This window comes from Peromyscus leucopus, chromosome 3 (genome assembly GCF_004664715.2).
Source record: "Peromyscus leucopus breed LL Stock chromosome 3, UCI_PerLeu_2.1, whole genome shotgun sequence".
Classification (NCBI taxonomy): Eukaryota; Metazoa; Chordata; class Mammalia; order Rodentia; family Cricetidae; genus Peromyscus; species Peromyscus leucopus.
In genome coordinates this window covers 123,343,157-123,364,603 of record NC_051065.1, presented here as the reverse complement: position 1 = coordinate 123,364,603, position 21,447 = coordinate 123,343,157, and the positions used below count along the sequence as shown (strand labels likewise).

Sequence of the window (21,447 nt, the reverse complement as noted above, 5' to 3'; positions counted from 1 at the left end):
GTTTTACAATTACGTGTGTGTGTGTGTGTGTGTGTGTGTGTGTGTGTGTGTGTGTGTGTGTATGAGAGAGAGAGAGCATGATATATGTGTGACGCCACAGGTACAGCAGTGTGTGTGGAGGACAGAGGACAACTTTGAGCAGTCAGTTTTCTCCTTTCTTTACATGGGCTGTGGGGACTGAACTCAGGGAGATGGGCTTGCATGGCAACATCTTTATCCAGGGAGTCATCTCACCTTTCCTTTTTTTCCCCTATGATGTGAAATACCACATTCAGGAAGCTTTTGTGAGAGATCCTTTTCAAGATCTTGAACTCACTTTCCACTTTACAAACTAAATCAGTTATGCAAATGAGATGCCTGCCCTCAGACTCTGGTGCCTTTTAGCTAGAAAGTAGGCAGCTGTGGACCCTTGATGCTCACAGCCAAGGTGGGAATTTTGGTTTTATTACTTATGAAGGTTGAGCTGAGTGGCTTCTCCATATGAAAAGTAGTTATGAGTATTTTTTAATGACTATTGGAAGATTCTACGTGACACCAAAGGTCAGGTGATCACTCTGGAATTTACTTTTCTTTCATTGCCCACTCATTTTGCTCTTCTTTTCATTACTTCCTTCCAACCCTACAGGTTCACTTTCTCCCAATTTTTATGGAGTTAGTGTCGCAAATCTTTGTGTGTCCCTTGATCTTTTCACATTGGCTTGCTTTGACTTACAGTCATCCCTGGTGTCCTCAGGGAATTTTTTCTAGGACTCAGAAGATACCAAACTCTGTAGGTATTTGCCTGTCCTATAAAATGGCACCGTAGTTGCATAAACCAGTGTACATGCTCTCATGTACTTGAAAGATTCTTCAGGTGTTCAGTGCATATACAACGTTTAAAAATTCCACATTGATCCTACTCATCCAAAATGCAGAACAAAACTGAGCATTTTCTGTCAAAGTTAGAAAGTGCTTTGAGTACTAAAAGAATTCTAAAACTCTTTTAACTGGTGCATTTTGGGCTATGGATGATCATCCAGAAGTCTATGCAAATCATCACTATGAAAAATAAAGAACTGAAACTCGAACAACTTCTAGTGATCTGGTGCTAATCATTTCAGATAAGGGACAATGAACCTGTAGTTCTGATCCCAGGTTTGCTGAAGATGTAGCATAAAAGGATTTGGAAGGTCAAGTCTCCATCTCAGGTTGGGTTCCTAAATTGGGCCCTAGACCTGCCTCCCTGGTGTCTTGCTGTCTTCAGGGCCACTGTTCCTGCTTCAAGTACCACAAATGCTTGAATTAACACATAGACCATTGTGTAGTTAAAAACTACATACTTTAGTCATGCAGTTTAAGTTTCCAGTTCTGTTCCTTACAAGCTCTTTAGTTTCAGAGTAGTTGTTCCAGTCTCTGAGGTGCATTCACAATGCTTATGTTAGGGGATATGGAATTTAAGTAAATGATCTAGTGTTGTGCCTTGCAGATGGCCAAATAGAAAACAAATCATTCTGTTTTCTTTCCTAAGTTGTTGCTATAAATTATACATCCTGTCCACCATGGCAGGGTCTTTAGTTTCCCTGAGCTCATTATGTCTTTGTGTCTATTAGTGAGATGTACTAATATGCACTCATGCATTCAAATGCCACCTTTTAAGATGTCAGCTTATAAGGAGTTTGATCATTCTGTCAGGGCCTAGAATGGAACTCTATCAGTGTAATCAGATCACTTCCTCTTGTGCACTCACTCTGTCTTTCCCCACATTTAATCTGCCAGTCAATAGATGCTCTTCTTCCCACCCTAGAAGGGTGCTGATCAGAGAGAGAAAACTGCAAATGAGCCCTGACATGGTCAGCTTCTGTCTATCTGATGCCTACCTAGAGAAGTCTTGCCACAGACTGTAAATTGGAAAGAATAATGTGCAATTTACCTGGTTGTTTTCAGGAGGCTGTTCTCAGAATCCATGGTTCAGTAAGGTCCCTGAGATACACTGACACTTGCGGTATACTTTATATGAATAATGCCAAGTCTGAGAAGTTCTATGAGACCAGAGACTCACTTAGATCGGCGAAGCTGTGCTGAAACCACAAGGATAAAAATCATCATTAGTTCCCCTTCCATCTCCTTATTTCTTAACACCTTGACTTCCAGTACAAAGAGGAGCTGGTGTTTGTGTGTGTGTGTGTGTGTGTGTGTGTGTGTGTGTGTGTGTGTGTGTGTGTGTTGGAGACACTTGCCAGTTGTAAGGGAATCACATGCACACATTAAAGTTTTCAAACTATCTACAGTTTCGAGGTTAAAGATCATTTGAGATCTCTGAATGGTGATACTAAAACTTGCATACAGAAGAACCTTCTGGGGGTGTTGGAGAGACGGCTCAGCACTGACAAGTTGCACTGATCTTGCAGACGACTTTCAATTCCCATTATCCCCATGGGGGTGGGATAAATAACCACGTTTAATATCAGCTCTGAGGAATCACATGTCCCCTTCTGGCCATCACAGGCAGCAGTGCACATATGAGTGAGTGTGCATGCACACATGCACATACTTGCAAACACACACACACACACACACACACACACACAGACAGAGACAGAGAGACAGAGAGAGACAGAGAGACTTTTCTCCCAGCTAATCCCTTTTGAATTTTGAAAAGGTCAATTTGCAAACAGGTTGAGATAGAAATGAGGCAAGAAAGCATTTTTCAGTTGTACCCTGACTATATCAGAAGTTAAGTTCCCTTCTCAGTGAACAAAAAGGCAGAAAGTGTGGTTCTCCCAGGAGTGTCAGAAACACAAAGGGCTTTATTCCCCAGTGGTGAGAACAGTAAGGAAGAAAGGAAAATGCTTGGGAAAATGATGTTAAGATAGAAAGCAAACACCAAAATGGTGATGTCTTCAGAAACCAACTGTGAGAAAAATGGACTTGAGTCTTGTTTGCCAATGATTGGTCAACGATTCCTTTGTGCTATGCAAAGACAAATTAGAAACAGTGATGTCAAACACAATGTCTCTTTCTATATTCATGGCTCCAGTTTGCTTTGTCATTAATTAAATGAGCAAATTAGGGAATATTCATTTTAAGATACTGCTCCAAAAATAACCCCATAGAATCAGGTCAGAGGACAACAGGAAGCAAAAGGGAAAACGTGAGACTAGAGTAGGACCTACAGCAGCAGCCACTTCATGGGTAAAGCCAGGAGGACCTTCCCTTTCCATGAGGATCTAGCTTAATGTCTAATTTCACTGGCTGCCTAACTTAACAAACGAGGTAGAGATGAGTAAGTATTTGACTAAGAAAAGAGAACCCTGCCATCTTGCTTTCTATCAAGAAAAATCCAACCCAGTAACATGGATGGGGTAAAATAAGTTTCAGTAATTTTTTCAGTACAAGAAATAATTACCCTAAACTGATCTGGGAAATGATATTCTTCAAATGAACATTTGGGTTCCCTTGTGCCTGTTCTGTGTTCAGAATGAAGGACTGGCTGAGCCGTCTTTTTGAGCCCGTGTTCTGTGCCAGCTCAAAGCATGGCTTTATGGGTAAATGATGCCTTCTTGTAATAACAGGCAGCCCTAGGCCTTCTGCTTTGGTGCTGACCTGCCTTGTGGCTTCCAAATTTATAGGTAGGTGATCTGCTTCTTAGCAGATGTTTGAAGACAAGAATGCCCATGGCTGCAGAGGGAGCACCTTTTATTCTGCCCCATGTATACTTGGCAGTAAAACAATGCAAGATACTTTGCTATTCCTCTGGCTTGCATTTCTTCTAAACCTTAATCCAGGTTGATGGGAATTTGAGGATACCCTGCATGTTTGAAGCAGGGGCACACAAGACAAGAGCCATAAGAAGACCACTGGGCCTAGAGAATTGATGGAGGGCAGAGGAGACTGCCTGAGAATCACACACCCTTGCCGTGCCCTGTGCTTTTCTCATCAGCAAATGAAGTCTCTGAGCGATGCTTCTCATTCTGGTACTGGCTACATTTCAGTTGCAGTTTGCTTGCAGAATCTGGAATTCTCTCTCCACTCCCCTTTGGACTGGAGATGGAAAGGTTGGTCTCCTGAAGGGTCATTCACAAAGCAAAGCATTTGACAATGAAAGTTCTCACCCTAACTGCCTTATCTGGACTTTCTGTCTGTTCCCTTATCCTGCTTTCTTCTCAGTTGGCACCTGTTTCCTCGTAGTCCCTTTATACAATCCCATCATCCCACAGTGGCTGCTGCCATCTGGAACAGCTTTTCTCTCTCTCTCTCTCTCTCTCTCTCTCTCTCTCTCTCTCTCTCTCTCTCTCTCCCTTTTCAATGAGGATTTTCAGATGGGCCTTTTGCCGTCTACCTGTACTTCTCAGTCTGCTCCCTCTAATGTTTACAGAACTCTGTCAAACTACCTCCTCCCGTCCTGAACTTCACAGACATAGTCCCTGTGTAATATTGAAATAGTTAATTGAGATAGACTATGTGTAATTATTTGGATGACAAATGCCAGCCTTGAGAAATCACTCTGCCTTCTGTCAGTTGTCTATTTCAGCAGACATCTCCATGACAGTATACACCCTATAAGCACATAGATAGCTGTTAAAAGGGATACTATAGTAAGTTTTGAAACATTCTTTAGCTCTGTTTTTTGGACCTTGATGAGGAATGTGCATACTGTAAAATAAATGAAAGAAAGAGAATGATGCATCCAATGTGTAACTATGCTTGGGTTATAGTAGAGTATGCATTTTTTTCTTTATATGAACACCTCCTCCATCAGGTTTTATTCAGTGGTATTGAAAATATGTAAATCCTTCTCATTAAAATGTATCCATTAATTTGTTCCTTCCAATGCATTTGTTTATTTTACGTACATATGAGTGTGGGTACACGTGTGTGTCTGTGCATGCCACGTTGCATGTATTGAGGTGAAAGGACAGCTTAGAGTCAGTTCTTCCCTTCCACCATGTGGGGCCTGGGGATGGAATTCAGTTCAGGCTTGGTAGCAGGCATCTACTTACCCAGCCATCTCAATGGCCCAGGTGTCTTAGTTAAAATGGATACTTCTTTCTTTACAAAAAGAACTCAAAAGATTTTAGGGCCTGACTATAAAAGACAGCATGCACATACATACTTTGGTTGTCCACTGCATTGGTGTGAAAGATAGTGCCTCTGCAACTAGCAAGAACTATAAATGATACGTTATTGCAAGTGTTCTAAAAAATCAGAACAAACTAATTTATTGTACTTCTGTCTTCATTATACACCAAGTTGGTGAGTTAAACACAACAAAATTATCTTTTCTTTTTTTAAAAGTGTCTACTAAAGATAAAAAGAATATAGTAACAATTAACATGTAGTTCATTACATTAGAAAATCTGATATACATATTTCTATTGCCTGTTAGCTTGTTCTAAGCCTCTTCAACTATTACAAAAGAAAGAGGAAGGAAAGAAAAAGAGGTTGCTGAAAGGCAAACATTCAGTTCAGTTGATACAACATTACAGTACAGCCAACTAACATCATTCAACAAAGTAGCAAGTTTCGTCTTAGCTTGAGTTCAAAGTCTGTAGACCAGATTGCTACGAAGGATTTAATGCTGCTTCCAAACCATATGTTAGCTTTTGAGAGGACACGGTTCTTTGTAGTGATGGCTTCAGAAGAAGGGGTCAAGCACAGAGGAACCCCCACCTGTCAGTAATCATTTTATTGAGCATTGTAGTTAAGACAGCATTATTGAGTTTAGCACATCAACTAAAATAAAATAATAATAATATAATAATATAATAATCATAATAATGATAAGGATAAAAACCAAACACAAACTGGCAGCTGAGAGCCACTACCAGCCGTGTGAAACCCTTGCGATACGCTATACTAAAAAACTTTGAAATATCCACCCATCCTCTCCACTCTGCCACAAACTAGCAAAGTCAAAAGTACAAAAGTCTTCTTCACCTTGTTATTTTTGCAGAATAAAGCAAAAATGTCGTTGTGCTCCTTACTACCAGAAGCAAAATACCCACTGAGTTACCACATGTAATAGCTTCTGGATGTGTCGACCTGGGTTGGCTTGGTGTCTGCTGAGCCATCCTTATCCTTCTCGTTGTCTCCTTCCCAGAGGTTAATGAGTGGGGGGTACAGCTCGTTCAGTGGGATGGAAGAGGTTTTTTGCATATACTTTTTTAGCGAATGGTGGTAATTTTTCCTCTTAAACCTTTTGGCAATGTACACAGCAATGGACGCAAGACTGATGACAGCAAACATCGACCCCATCACCGCAGCAAGGGCTGTGCTGGTTTCGTGGTCGGAGATGTCCAGGGTGAAGGCAGCATTTTTGGTTGTGACATTGACACACGACTTTTGAGTCTGCTGGTGGATGTTGGACACCGTGAGACACACTTCGTAATCTGTAGAAGGCTGAAGATGTGTTAGGTTATACTCATGGACATCCACTGGAACCCTGGCTGTGTATGTGATGTGGGGGTTGTCAATCTTCATAGTGGCAGATGACCACTTTAAGTTTGATGTCATGACGTTGGAATTAACTTTCCAGGACACTAAAATCGAATGAGACTCTGTCTGTTTGACATATATTTTCAGCACCTGGGCACCATCTAGAAGGGTTCCATTAACCTTGATGGCTGCCACTCGAGTATCAGCTCCTTGGACATTCTGGGCAACACATGTGTACCTTCCCGAGTCTTCAATCTGTATATTTGCTATTTCCAAGGTGCCCTCATTACTCAGCTTGTATTTATCTGAAAGGGTTTCCACGGTTATCTTATTTCCAATGGGAGTGACCCAGTAAATTTCTGGCTCCGGCTCAGCCATGGCCCGACAGTCTAGGAAAACTGTGGTGCCGATGTCCATGTTTAAATGATTTGGGAATGTGTCGTGTGATATCATTGGGAGGCACTGTTCACTGGAGTCCTGGATTAACACCTCTTTCACCTGCTGCCCTCTGTATTCAGGCGGCATGGCACAGAACATGGAGAGGGGCTCCATGAAGCGGATGTTGGTTTTGTTGGAGTTAATCCAGTGGATGACACAGTCACACCGCAAGGGATTGCTGTGGATGCTGATCTCGCGTAGATTGGGAAGAGACTCTACGGTCTTTTGGTAAACGGCATTCAGGGCGTTGTTGTTCAACATCAGGCTTTCTAGAGCCGGGACGCTTCGGAAAGCCAAACGATGGATGTATGACAGTTTGGGGTTGTTGGTGGCTTCAAGCTTTGTCAGTTCAGGCAAGTTGTCCAGGGCGTAGCGGTCCACCGAAACCAGCTCTCCCATGTTGTTGATTCCCAGTTCTTTCAACCGAAGCATATTTTTAAAGTCCCCTTCTTGGATTTTGTGAATGGGATTTTTATTGAGGTCTAAGAATTTCAAATTTGGAACTTTCTGCAGAGCAAGTTGAGGGACTTTGATCAGTTTGTTGTCATAAAAAGACAGGCTCTCGAGGCTGTCTAAGCCTACCAAGGCATTTCCAGGAACATCAGTGAGGTACATTCCTGCCAAAACTAGGCTTCTCAAGTTGGAGAGAGGTCTGAAGTTCATGTCCAGGATTCCAATCACAGGGTTTTCCCCAATCATGAGAATTTCCAGGTTGGGTGTAGAATCAAACCAACGGCTGTCAATCACTTTCAATTTATTGGAATTCAGGTGCAGCCTTAAGAGATTTTTTAAGCCAGAAAAAGCATTAGCTGAGATGGTACTGATCTGGTTATGGTTGATGTAGAGTTCTTGAAGGTTGCTGAGGTCTTGCAGACAGTAATCTGTCATCTCCGAGATCTGATTTTCCTCTAGATGCAGGGTCGTGAGCTGGGTCAAGTTGGCCAGTCCTACCTCTTTGATGTTTGTAAAGTTGTTCTGGGAGAAATCAAGCTCAGTCAGGTTGAAGAGCTGCTGAAGCTCATCTACGGTTTTGGCGATGTTATTGCTCTGTAGGAGAAGCACTTGTGTGTCACTAGAAAGGTTGTCAGGGATCCTTGTTAGACGGAGGTCATTACAATCAACAGTGGTGGCTTCTCTGTATGTGGACTGTGGGGTAAACCAAGGGCGAATTTCACACACGCAAAGCTGGGGACACTCACTATTCAGTATGGAAGACTCAGTTAATGAAGTCATCAGCAAGCCCAGCACCATTCGGCAAACTGCTATCCCAATGCTCAATCTGGCCATGGTGGCTTGAGGAACACACTCAGTTCCTGATCAGGATCTGAACACTGTTTAGTGGCGAGTAGAACAGCAAGCAGATAGTGTAAACATTCAAGCGAGTCTCAGTTGAACAGAATTCCAGAGTTGGAAAGGATGGTTTTCGGAACTTCCCAAGAGGCACGAAGCAATCTGAAATCCTTTAACCATGTCACTCAATTCCAGGCATGTGCACAGGTCCGTGTTGGAGCTACTTCGGCCAAGTCTGGAGACGTGTCTGAAAATTAAATCAGGAAAGACATTATGCTTATTCAGTAGACTCTTTTGTTTACTACATGGGCATAGTCACTCATATAGCTGAAAAAAAATGTGTTTAAAATGCATTAGGAGTATCTAAGTAGACTTAGGATACTCTTTTTATCGCCCACTTACTACACTGATACTACTTAGAATTCCTTTAGCTTTATAATTAGAACTGCACATAGTCCATCATTAAATACACAGGCATACTTTAGAAAATCCTAAAGATGACATTCATTCAAAAACAAAATTTACTTTAGAAACTGCACATTTATGCTTCTAAAAAGTTGAATGGTCAGTCTTAGTAAAAGTCAAACATGGATAGTAGTTCATGAAAGACTCAGCACATCCTAAATTATCTATGGTATTTACATTAATACCACATTTGTTTTCAAGGATTCTTTCTTTTCCAAATGCTACATTCTGTAGATATTTTCAGCCAGAGTGTTTCAAGATCAATTGCTTTTATGCAAGAGGTCAATTTCATAAAAGTATGGGAGGAAAATGGCAACTCTTCCTATATTCTAATAGTCATATGATCACTGCTGAATAAAGTAATGACTACTCTGCCTCACCAAAAATCTTCATTAAAAACACAAATATATTCAATACCTACATGTGAAAATATGTCTCAGGCAAGAAACAGAGGTGTGTGGTAGAACACTGGTCTATATGAACAAGACTCTAATTTCAATCCTAGCACCAAAAAAGAAAATGTGTCTATAATTAACATCTATGTTTTCATTACATTCCTTTGAATATTACTGGCTACTTAACAGCCACAGACCATGGATCTGGTGTATCATCTCTCAACTTCTTCAAGTTAGAAACTAGGGTTGCTCATAAAGTATTATTGAAGAATTGACTCTACGTTAAAAAACAAAACACAGGAATCTATATAAAACTCTGTGCAGTGTTTGGCACATATTAGATGCTCATAAAAGTTGTATTTGCCATCTCTGTTTATGTTACTGTGTTTCTACATATTGTGGTCTTAGCTCAAATAGTAGTTCTCAGAAGGCACATAGCTGATGCTATTGACTTAAGTATTGGTTTTAACAAGATACCAGATAGAAAAAAGGGTAACATGCATGTCTTGCCAACTTATATAATAGTTACCGGTTCTAGTATTCTGAATTCCAACCAGGTATAAAAAGCCATTATACAGCTAACTGGCATTAATCTTGCTTTCCTAAGAACAGACTGGCCACTTGATAATTACACTTAAGTATAATTATATATTTCCTTATATTTTTCTGTCATAATGCACTTCATCTTTGAAGAACTTCAGTGACTGGTATTTTCTAGAAACATTCATTAAGAACAGTGTACATAACTCCAATGTTCAGAACATAGCAAGCTCCCACTTCAGGTCAGCACTTTGTGTTATCTTTTTACTTTGTAAATCATATGCTTGCTGCTGATCAAAAGCCATAATAATACAGCCAGTACAAACAGTTGAGTCATATTTTAGTAGAAACTTTTAAAAGCCCTAAAACTTTTTTGTTGTTTTATTAAGTATGCAACTCTTGTTACTAGTCTCACAAAATAAAATCATACCATTCAGATTGTGACAAGTCTGAGGTGAAATGAATTTGTGTGGCTTTGATGCTAGAAGTTTGCTGGTCTGTGGGAAAAAACATTTGGTATTGTTTCTGCCCTCACCACTGAATCTGGTTACTTTGCCATTTGTTATGTGTTTGAAAAATGTTCAATAGTATCAAACTACCTGATTTTGATGTTTATCAGTAAATTCTAAAACAGGCAAACATGCAGAGAATAATATTTTGCAAATAGTTAACTTCACCAGTTTATCCTATGTTTGTTTCTGTTTAGATCAAGTTCAAAATAATTTCAAGGGAATTACAAACTTAAAAAAATTCTGCCAGAGTTTATTCCTAAATCTTAATTCATAATAGAAAGCCAAGGGTATAAACCTACCTTTCGGAACTCTGGGATGGTATTAGAGCAAACTTTATGTTTCTATTGAATTTAAAGAAACATATTAGGAAGCAAAGTATGCATTAAATGTGCTTGAGAAACTCCACTAACAGTGTATTACTATTGAAAGGATAACTTTAGTTGGTCTATAGTCTCCCTGGTGTTATGAGAAATATATCATTTATCTTAAACTACAGGATGAGATAATTATATTCAAGAGCTCAAATTTGTCTTTGCATATACATTGCCTTAACCAAATGACCAACCATGAACCTCAGAAAACAGAAGGTCAGATTTCATATCAAATATGTCTCCCAGCCCTGAATGTGGCTCTTTTGGAAGCAGACAATGAAACTTCTAGAATACAAAGGATGAATGTAAGACATAGGTTCCAGTGGAACACTGAACTCAGAAATCATTTCTAACAAGGTCTACACAGCTGGAAAGGCACAGATAACACTGGCAGAACTGGACAGCCACATGGGAAGAATTAGCCCGTGACCTTAGCTGATATTGTCGACAAAAAATAACTCAAATTATAAGGAAGGCCTAAGTGTAGCACACAAAATAATAGAATTCCAAGAAAAAGGAAAGAGGGTAAGTTTCAGTTTTGGGTTTCACAGTTATTCCTTGGACTTGACACCAAAAGGTCTGGTACAAAAGCAAAAATAGACAAGTAGGATGATTTCACACGTACAGCCTTCTGTGCATGAAAGAAATCAACAAAATACAAAGGCAGCCTAAAGAATGGGAGAACACATTCTGAAGCCATCTATTGGGAAGAGGATTAAAAATCAGGACTAGTAAGTCCAACAACTGAACAACAGCAGTAACAATGAAACAAAACAAAACAAAAACATAACCTAACTAAAGCAATGTTCTTCAAAGAAAATATCCAAAGGACCAACAAGCAATGGGGAAAAAAAAAACACCTTAACATCACTGATCATAAGATACATATGGATTATATTTGAGAGTATATGTTATACATTTTGATATGATATGAGATAACTCATTATCATCATTAGGATAATCTCTGTCACAAAGCAGAAAATAAGAAGCGGTGGTAAATGTAGAGAAATTGAAAGCCTTATGCATCGGTGAGGATGTATAATAGAATGGTCATTGTAGAAAACAATGTAGGAGGTTCTCAACAAAGGATAAACACAATGTGAAATTCTCAAGAGTACAATTGGCTTTCAGTATCTATGGGTTCCACATCACTGACTCAACCAACCTTGGGTGGAAAGTATTCAGGGAAAAAAAAATGTGTCTGTATTGAAGTACAGAAGCTTGATGTTATTACATAAAATTACCTATTATTTACATAGAATTTAAACCAAACTGGGTATTATAAGTAATCTAGAGATGATTTAAAGTACTCCTCACAGGAAGGTATGTACAAAAATTACAGGCAAATATGCCATCCTTTTTATTAAACATTTTATGCATATATTTTGGTATGTGGGGCGCTGGTATCCTCTGAATCATTCTCCTAAGGATGGTGGATGAATATACATGTAATAGGTTACTGATCATCTTTTGCTTGTTGTTATTAACTTGACACAAAATTGAGTAATTTGGGAAGAAGAACCCATAACTGAGAAGACGTCTCCATCAGATTCGGCTGTGGGCAACTCCGTGGAGGTATTTTCTTCATTAATAGTTGATATGGAAGGGCCCACTGTGAGTGATATCACCCTGGATTGGTGGTCCTGAGAACATAAGAAAGATTGCTGAACACGAGTCTGCAATGCTCGCCCAAGGTCTGTGCTTCAGTACCTGCCTCCAAGGTCCTGACCTGCCTGAGTTGCTGCCTTGGCTTCTCTTAAGAATGGAATGTGAGCAGCAGTCTAGTCATCCTTTGTTTTACATCTAGTATCCACCTATGAGTGAGTACATACCACGTTTGTCTTCCTGAGTCTGGGTTACCTCACTCAGGATGATTTTTTCTAGATCCATCCACTTGCCTGCAGACCTCATGCTGTCATTGTTTTTCTCTGCTGAGTAGTACTCCATTGTGTATATGTACCACATTTTATTTATCCATTCTTTAGTTGAAGGGCATCTAGGTTGTTTCCTCCTAGTAAAGAGGACCCTAAGAAAGACACAGGGATCGCCCAATGACCGAGAAATGGATGAGATCTACAGGAGCAAAATGGATGTAAGGGGTGAGGGGTGGGGTGTGGGGACGGTGGTAAAATGAAGGGCAAGGGTCGGGGGGAAAGAGAGCTTAGGGGAGCAGGAGATCCCAGCTGGATCAAGAAAAAAAAAAAAAAAGAATGGAATGTGATCAGGATATGTAAGCCAAATATGCCCTTTCCTCCTGAACTGCTTTTGGTCATGGTCTTTATCATAGAAACAGAAAGCCAACTAGAACACTCACCATAAAGCCAGCCATACGGTATAATACAGACAGATGGTGACTGGAGACATTATGAGGCAAACCAGTCACAAACAGCCACATACTGTATGATTCCATTCTTAAGAAGTATCTAGTCTTGTTAAAATCATAGAACTAGAAAGTAGAAAGATAACTGCTGAGAACCAGGTAAAGGAATGAGTGTGTAAGTGGTACAGTTTCCATTGTGAACGATGAACTGGCTTGAGTCTGAGTATACTTAATACAACTGGACTTGGAAAAGGGGGAAAGTAAATTTAATGCTATAAAAATGAAAGTATGTACATTATAATTTGGGCTAACTTATGGTGATATTTTATTTGTGCTGAAATGTGATTTTATTTATGTTAATAAATAAAGTTGCCTGGGGGTTAGAGCTAATAGCAAGCCATTTAGCAGAAGTCTGGCAGTGGCAGCACATACCCTTAATCCGATCACATGGCAGGCAAAGTCTCTGTGTGCTCAAGGACACAGCCAGCATGGAGACACACGCCTTTAATCCCAGTACCAGCCATAGAGACCTGGAGGTCTGAATAGACAGGCAGTGACAAGGAAGTCACGTGGTTGGGTTTAGAACCTAGAACCAATGAGAAGGCAGAACAGAAAAGCAATACAAAGATGGGTCACACAGGAGAAGATCTCTCAGGGGAAGGATGGCAGCGACTGGTAAGCTAAAGGCTATTCACTAGTGCTCTGACCTCTTTTAATTCTTTACTTGGTTCTGTGTTTCTTATTTAATAATACTGTTTAGAATTACATCTATACTAACTTTTATCACACAGATACATTAACTATCTTCAATTTTGTAAAAATAAAAATGGCTGGTATAGATTAGTTTAACAAAAAATAAAACGGCTTTATTCTGGGACTGGCTGGTTATATCTGTCAAATGTGAGAAGAAAATGTTCTGTTAATTATGAGAATAATGTTCCATAAACAAAATCTGGCAGTTTTAAGAAACAATCACTCAAAGAACAAACTGTAGGCTTAAAGGCTCAGAATTGGCAAGTGACACATTTCAAGAAAGGCCTTAAAACAATTAGACAATTACATTTGATGCTCTTTTCTCACAGTGAGATATGCTTGGGACACTCTGCTCTGAATAGAAAATTCCAAGGGAAATAGAATACATGGCTATCACCCTGATAGAAATGACCCCAACTCTCACCTTCCCCATTTATTTGTTTTAGTTTTGATGTTAAACAAAATGGTCATATTTGATGAGACTTAATCTGAGTGTATGCATTAAATTCATATGGAGTTGGGCGAAAAGAAATACATATTTGCCACAGTCATGATTACATATATCCCTGTTGCTGTAAGCAAAGACAAGACGCCAACAAAGGCTCTGGGACTGTAGAAAGAGGTCTCTGAGGAAGAGGGGTAAGTGATCTCTATCCAAACTCTGACTTTTCCATCTTGTAGATGCATTGCCTGATGCAAACTACTTGAAGTTTTTTTTTTAATCCCTGTTCATACTGAAAATTAAGGGCAGTTACATATTCTACTTACATGAAAATTATTTTAAGTAAATGAAGTAACCTATGTGAAAGTATTTAAGCTAAGGTCTAGGAAACAGTACCATCCATGGTGGGCTCTTAAAACTTGCTTGAATGTCTGGAATTGTGTTGAGTTATTTCATTCCATTCTCAGCCCAGGAGTGGAAGGTAAAGAATAAGCAAAGCTTGTAAGGCCCCGGGGCATGGAAAGCATCTAGGAGTACTCCTACAATTATTTACCGTTTCTATTATATTTTTAACTAGTGTTAACTGGAATTAATAGCTAGAAATCTGCAAACCAAATATTGCATCAGAACTAAATGAAAGCCTCATGTAGGCAAACAAAGAAAGTACAAATTGCAAGCTGAGAAGGTAAGTTAGTGGAAGAGTGATTGCCTTGTGTACATGGGACATACAAGCTTGATCCCAGCACTGAAAAAAACAACCATAAAAAAATCTTTTGAATCTCCAACTTGGAATTATTATCACCCCTGGGCAGTCTTGTTACAAAAATAGAGAACTAAATTTGATCCCTCCATGAAGATAAAATGACTTAAGACATCTGCTTTTATATAAATACTTTCTTTGATGGACAGATGGTTACAATATAGAAAAGTTCTGGCAGGCTGGAGAGATGACTCATCAGTTAAGAGAACTTATTGCTCTTCCAGAAGATCCTGGTTTGGTTCCCAGCACCAACATGGCAGCTCAGAATGGCCTATAACTCTAGTTCCAGGGAATCCAATGCTCTCTTTTGGCCTCTGGTGCTGGTTTTATGTCAACTTGACACAGCCAAAGTCATCTGAGAAGAGGGACCTCAATTGAGAAAACACCTCCATATAATTGGGCTGTAGGCAGGCAAGCCTGTAGGACATTTCTCTCTCTCTCTCTCTCTCTCTCTCTCTCTCTCTCTCTCTCTCTCTCTCTCTCTCTCTCTCTCTGTCTGTCTCTCTCTCTCTCTCTGTCTCTCTCTCTCTCTCTGTCTCTCTCTCTCTAATGTATACAGTACTCTCTCTGTATGGACAGAAGAGGATACCAGATCTCATTACAGGTGTTTGTAAGCCACCATGTAGTTGCTGGGAATTGAACTCAGAACCTCTGGAAGAACAGCCAATGCTCTTAACCACTGAGCCATCTCTCCAGTCCCCGGGCATTTTCTTGGTGATTGGTGTAGGAGGGTCCAGCCCATTGTGGGTTGTGCCATCCCTGGGCTGGTGGTACTGGGTACTATAAGAAAGCAAATTCAGCAAGCCATGAGGAGTAAGGCAGTAAGCAGCATCCCTCCGTGTCCTCTGCATCAGCTCCTATGTCCAGGTTCCTGCCCTGTTTGAGTTCCTGCCATGAATTCCCTCTGTGATAGAAATATAAGCAAAACAAATCCTTTCCTTGCCAACTTGCTTTTGGTCATGGTGTTTCATCAAAGCAATAGGAATCTGAAGATACCTCTACAGTCACTGAGCATGGACATAGTGAACATATATACATGCAGGCAAAATGCTCATACACATAAAAATTTAAAATCTTAGAAAATGCTCTGAAAATATTACTCATTTTGGCTCTCTCAAGTCTGCAAATCTGGGCTACTGCAATGTAAACTTCTGTCTTTTCTTTTGGGAAACTTCAGTAATGGAGAAGTGGGATTTTGTTCAAATGTAGTGTTTCCTCTGGCCATATAGGGTTAAAAAAGGATTATTATGTATCAATACAAATTCTCCTACTAGCCATTCCCATGGTGTGAAGGGGGGAGGGTAGTAGGAACTTGATAACATGAAGTCAGCTTTGTGGACTGACCTTCCAGAAGGATGCCTCCTGGACCGGAAGTCCACACTGACTTCTGTACACCAGAGTGCTTATGTTAACACCAACATGGACTATGAGCTTTTCCAACCAAACAGGAACATCACTTTAGAATTAGAAGCACGGCTTTGAGAAACACTTGGTTTCTTCAAATTCAGCCCTGTGACCTTGAACAAATTACCGAAACATCCTAAGTCCCAGTTTCCTTTTTATTTTTTTTTAAAATGGAAATCATAAAATCTATTCTGCAAGATTGGTGAGAACTGAGTTAGAAGATGTAAAGCTTTTTTGATGGTGTGCCTGGCACAGAGCACCAGTAGATATTAGCTATTATTATTTACAGGTTTGATGTCTCATATTGAATCTGAGTCTTTTTTTTTTTTTGACAATGGTGATAAAAGGAAGCGGTGAGGAGGCAAGGTCAGCAGAGGGTGCCCACTGAAGTTCTGAATCTAATGTAGATAGATACTGAAGGTGGAGCCAAAGCCAGAGATGGCAGTGAATACTTTATGGAAGATCCATTTTATTTCCCTTCAAAAGGAAAGAGGATCTGGCAAGAAGTGCATCTGAACTGCTAATGTGCACAGGCTAGAAATTAATTTCTCAGATTTTTTAAATTTGGTTTTTGACCCTTTCTGACTCTTAGATTTCTTGTCTAGCCATTTCCCAAAGTAATATTCCTGGTTGACACATTATCCAAGGTAGTCCATCCTGTCCTGTGTGATAGTGATCACAGATGTACAGTCTGAACAGGGGGGAGTGATCTAATGGTCTCCATAATGTATTAGGAAACAATACAGCATATCCCATCTCAAGGAGCTTGCATGGGCTCTTTTCAATACAGAACTCTCTCCAGAGAGCCCACATTATTCATCAACAGCATGCCTAAGTGGTCCAAACAGCATAGTGAAACACCTGCCAGAGAAAGGATTCATTTTGTCTTCACTTCAAACGTTCAAGGTGACCTTGAACAAGTCATGTAACTAAGTAGCTGGAGAACAGAAGTTCTCATAGCTTCCCAGGCCAGATGGATGTTCAGGATTCATTGGATCTACCCAAATCTCTGATGCTCTGGGAAACTACATTCCCAGCTGTTTTCAAGAGAAGCAATCATTCCTTCCTCCCTCTGTCCTCCTTTCCCTTTTTGTTACTAAATTATGATGAAGAGATGGAATTTAATATCCCAAGGTTCTCAAACTAGGAGTTTCTCGGCTTTCTGGGGCCAGGATTGTTAAAGTTGTTGGGTCTAACACAGTAGAAAGCAGTTGAAGAAAGTGCAATCCATCCAAATGCATTTTAGCTGCACAGCCTGAACAAAACCTATCTGATCTCTGAGGCCTTTTATAGCCTGTGGCTACATCGTAACATCTGAATTATTGACTAACATGATCACTGATATTGCTCAGTTATAGGAAAAAGTTGATTGCTCAATGGTTAGATAGAAATGCCTAGGCATTCCTGGTAAACACTGCATGTGGTAAAACCTTCAATTATGAACATTAAGGTTTGAATCTTTGCTCTGGAGAAAACTTCATTAGAGGATTTTTAAAAAAGCATTTTGTCCTATTTTTACCTTTTTTTGGGGGGGGGTCAGTTCCTATTTAAAAAAAGCAAATAGTACTTTAGATATTCCCTTGGTGATCAAAATGACCCAGTTAATTGGTAGAGAGACAAAGTAAATCCCAAATGCTTCAATTCAGCATTTCCTAAGCTCATTTTAAATTTCTGTGGTAATTTTTCTGGTTCCCAAAGAAATATATGATTTTCCTTTCCTTCATTTTTATTTTTTATGCTATAATTATTATTTAATAGACTCAGAAATTCTCTGGTGTGTTTGAGGGGTATAAATACACTCGTGTGCAAAGAGGATAGACACAAGTGATCTTTTGATTCTCCCCATTCTCCTCCTTTCAGGCCAGGGCAAATTCATCACCCTGCAGGTGCAGCCTGGGCCAACGTCTCTGGGAAAAGCTCAAAGGCGCAGCTGGTCTCCACGCTAAGCATAAAAGCTGGAGGTCACAATTCATTCAGCTCCTAAGAGGAGCTGGGCATGGCCAGCACATTAGTTCTTTCAGGAGTGTTGGCCAGGCATGGTAAACAAGGCAGAGCTAGTCTGGGTGGACTAAAGAATTGCCAAAGAAAATTATAAGAAAGAGAAAAAAAAAAAAAAAAACAAAAGAAAAATGAGAAGTCAAAAGTCCATTGCCAGCTGGCAAAAATCCAATCCAAGTGGGTGGCTTGGCATGGTTGAGAAGAGCTGTGGGGATAGAGCGGTAGCCTCAGACTGTGACTGGCCTCCAACTGATCAAAGGCAAGCAGGCTGCTTCCCTGCAAATTCTGGGGAAGCCAAGTTGGAGGAAGGCTTCAGAGATGCTCAGGAACATCTTAACAGACCTTTCATTTTTCAGGTTATATATTTGGATAGGAACTCGGACTTCATTCCAAATCTCCAACCACACTGCCTTTTATAGAATTCCTCTCTCTCTCTCTCTCTCTCTCTCTCTCTCTCTCTCTCTCTCTCTCTTTGAGAAATTAAATTACATTTATCGATCTGGGAGACATATGCCAAGCTGCATGCATAGTTCAAAAGACAATCTATAGATGTTGGTCTGTTCTCAGGGTCTGAACTCAGGTCACCTGCCTCTGGTCATCTTCCACCTCTGAGCAGATGTTGAGGCTGAGCTGAAAGCAGATGATGTAGAAGGATCCCTCTGCTCCAAGACTCCAGGTAAATAAGCTTCTTTCAGATTCTGACCTGTATGGGCAGCCCCTTATGACCTGAGGTATGACTCTTAGTCCTGGCTTCTTAAGAAAAATTGAGTTTAGTTGTTTATTTTTATTTTCCAAGAAAATACAAAGAAGGTTCATATTCCAGCATTACCAATGGCATAAAAAAATAAATGACTTCACTTTCTTGGGTCTTGGCTTCCTTCTCTGTTCGCAGGACACAGTTATAGTTCGTGTGTAGTTATACCTCGTATGCATTTTGTGAGATTTAAAGACATGAAAGAACATGTCTTAAGCAGTGTCTGGGATAAAGCAGGCTTCCACAACATAATTTCCTTCGGATTTCCCATCATAGAAAATCTGAGTCAGGTGCCATAACCCAAGTGTCTACTCTTTCTACAAGGATATTAATGTGTCTCCCAGAAATCATCTGGAACAGCTTCTCTCTTTTTCTACCTGGCAATTGTTTGGCACATTATTTTTCCCTTACAATATTCTAGGAAGGTAGGAACACTGCAAGAACTGACTGATTCATGGGGTTCCAAGCGATCTGTTCGGAAGATACAGTTAGAAAGCAATGGAGGACTGGGAGATGGTGGTGGCGCACACTTTTATCCCAGTCCGCAGGAAGGTAGAGGCTGGTGGATCTCTGTGAGTTCAAGGGCAGCTGGAACTTGAGCTAGTTCCAGGACAGCCAAGGTTACACAGAGAAACTCTGACATGAAGAAACAAGACAAAACAAAAAATCTTAAATCACTTCCATAGCCATTTGTTCCTCCTAAAGGACCCCTCCCCCAATACCCAGGTGAATGGGTAAATCCTGAAGTATCCCAACAACAGATTGGTTTCTTTTGTGTGTGGGGTCTCAAAGTTGTTGAAGACAATGCAGGTTCTTCCCAGATGACTTCATCTCAATAAACCACAGGGAAGCCTGGGATACTCGCTATTCCTAGAGAGTTGTAGAATATTAAAATTGTAGATTAAAGTTGTGGTGATATTGTGTTTTCCAAAATATTGTACACCCTAAAAAACTTATCTGGGGTCAGAGAACAGAACAGCCACTAGATATAGAGGCCAGAAAATGGTGGCACACACACCTTTAATCCTAGCATTCCAGAGGCAGAGATCCCTCTGGATCTCTGAGAGTTCTAAGCCACACTGGAAATAGCCAGGCATGGTAACAAGAGCCTTTAATCCCAGGAAGTGATGGCAGAAAGCAGAAATGTATAGAAGGCGTGAGGACCAGGAACTAAAGTTGGTTAAGCTTTTAGCAGCAGTCAGCTGAGATTCATTTGGATGAGGACTCAGAAGCTTCCAATCTGAGGAAACAGGATCAGCTGAGGAATTGGCGAGGTGAGGAATCTGTGGCTTGTTCTGCTTCTCTGATCTTCCAGCATTCACCCCAATAACTGGCTCCATGTTTATTTTTATTAATAAGACCTTTTAAAATTTGTACTACACAAAGTCAGTTTAGTTTCTATTGAACTTAAGCTGGGGATGTGGTAGCCCCTAGAATTTAAATCCACTTTACTATAAAATACAGTTATAAGCTACTGTCTTCTGGGGAGGTCAAAGGAAGCTTGGCATCTTCCCACATATCAAGAGTGCCTCTTGAAAGCCCAATCCTCCCTTTACCAATCCACTTTCAGAATGCATTTGCAAAAGTGCCATTATTTTGAAGATAATAAACAAGTCATTTAATGTTAATTAAATCTTCACATTTTAGTTATTAAGGATTTCAACTTTGTACTTCAATGGGAAATATCTTTTTTTTTTTTGCATGTACTATGTTAAAATGCATTATATGATTCTTAGTTGCAAGGTGAGACTGGATAATAGACAAAACACTTCACATTTCTGGTTGTCATGAAAAGTGATGTTCTCAGCAAGTTTCATTCTCTACCCATCCACCAAGCAAAAACAAAACATAAAACCAACAACAGAAGCCAGAGATGGAAATCTGCCCTACCTCCTACACACTTCTTAGTTATTCTGGACAGAAGCTAAGTGAATTTGTGAAAAGACAGTATGGCTCTCTTTGAAGTAGTGAATCATTTTTCCCCTTACAGACACTCTTAAAAGCCTTTCCCTAAAAAAACAAATAAAAACAAACATCTTTCAATTTGGTTTAGATCTGCCTCTCCTCCCCATCCATCCATACTTGTGATTGGGAGAAATGTACTCTCTGGTCCACCCCTTTCTTCCAGCCTCTGCTGAAAGCTGGTATCAGTTTCCATCCAGTAAGTTCAGAATGATGGTGCTGACTAAATCTGACTAATAAGTTAAAAAAAAATGTTCATTGTTTATGATGTCACAGGGCCAGGAAGACCACCTTGCCAGCTTGTGACTGCCCTGCTCCATGAATGCCACCCAATACGACTCTCTGCCATGACAGAAACATTCTGTTTGTACATATCCCAGCATGGCAGCACTTGAGTGCCTATTACATACTGGAAATGTGTCCAGTGGGAACAAGAAATGGAATGTTGATGTTTTGTTTTATTTTTGATTGATTTCAATTAGATTTAAATAACCAGTTGTGACCAGCAGCTACCACTGAAGACAGCATGGCTATCACTCTCCAAATCCAGCTGTTCATTAAATTCTTCACTAAATTCTTTTGCCTCATGAGGGTTTGATGAACTACATCCAGATGGGATCTGGAGATAC

General features: G+C 40.1%; 1 protein-coding gene across 2 annotated transcripts in view; it reads right to left on the bottom strand.

Moving 5' to 3' along the window:
- Positions 1 to 3,105: 3,105 nt before the first annotated feature.
- Positions 3,106 to 21,447, bottom strand: part of Lrrn1 (leucine rich repeat neuronal 1) — a 39,587-nt gene continuing 21,245 nt past the window's right edge. For both annotated transcript variants that reach the window (XM_028867561.1, XM_037203953.1), the window contains exon 2: positions 3,106 to 8,389. In XM_028867561.1, the coding sequence (XP_028723394.1) occupies positions 5,989 to 8,139 (2,151 nt within the window). In that variant the 5' untranslated portion in view covers positions 8,140 to 8,389 and the 3' untranslated portion in view covers positions 3,106 to 5,988. The remainder of the gene's footprint in view (positions 8,390 to 21,447) is intronic.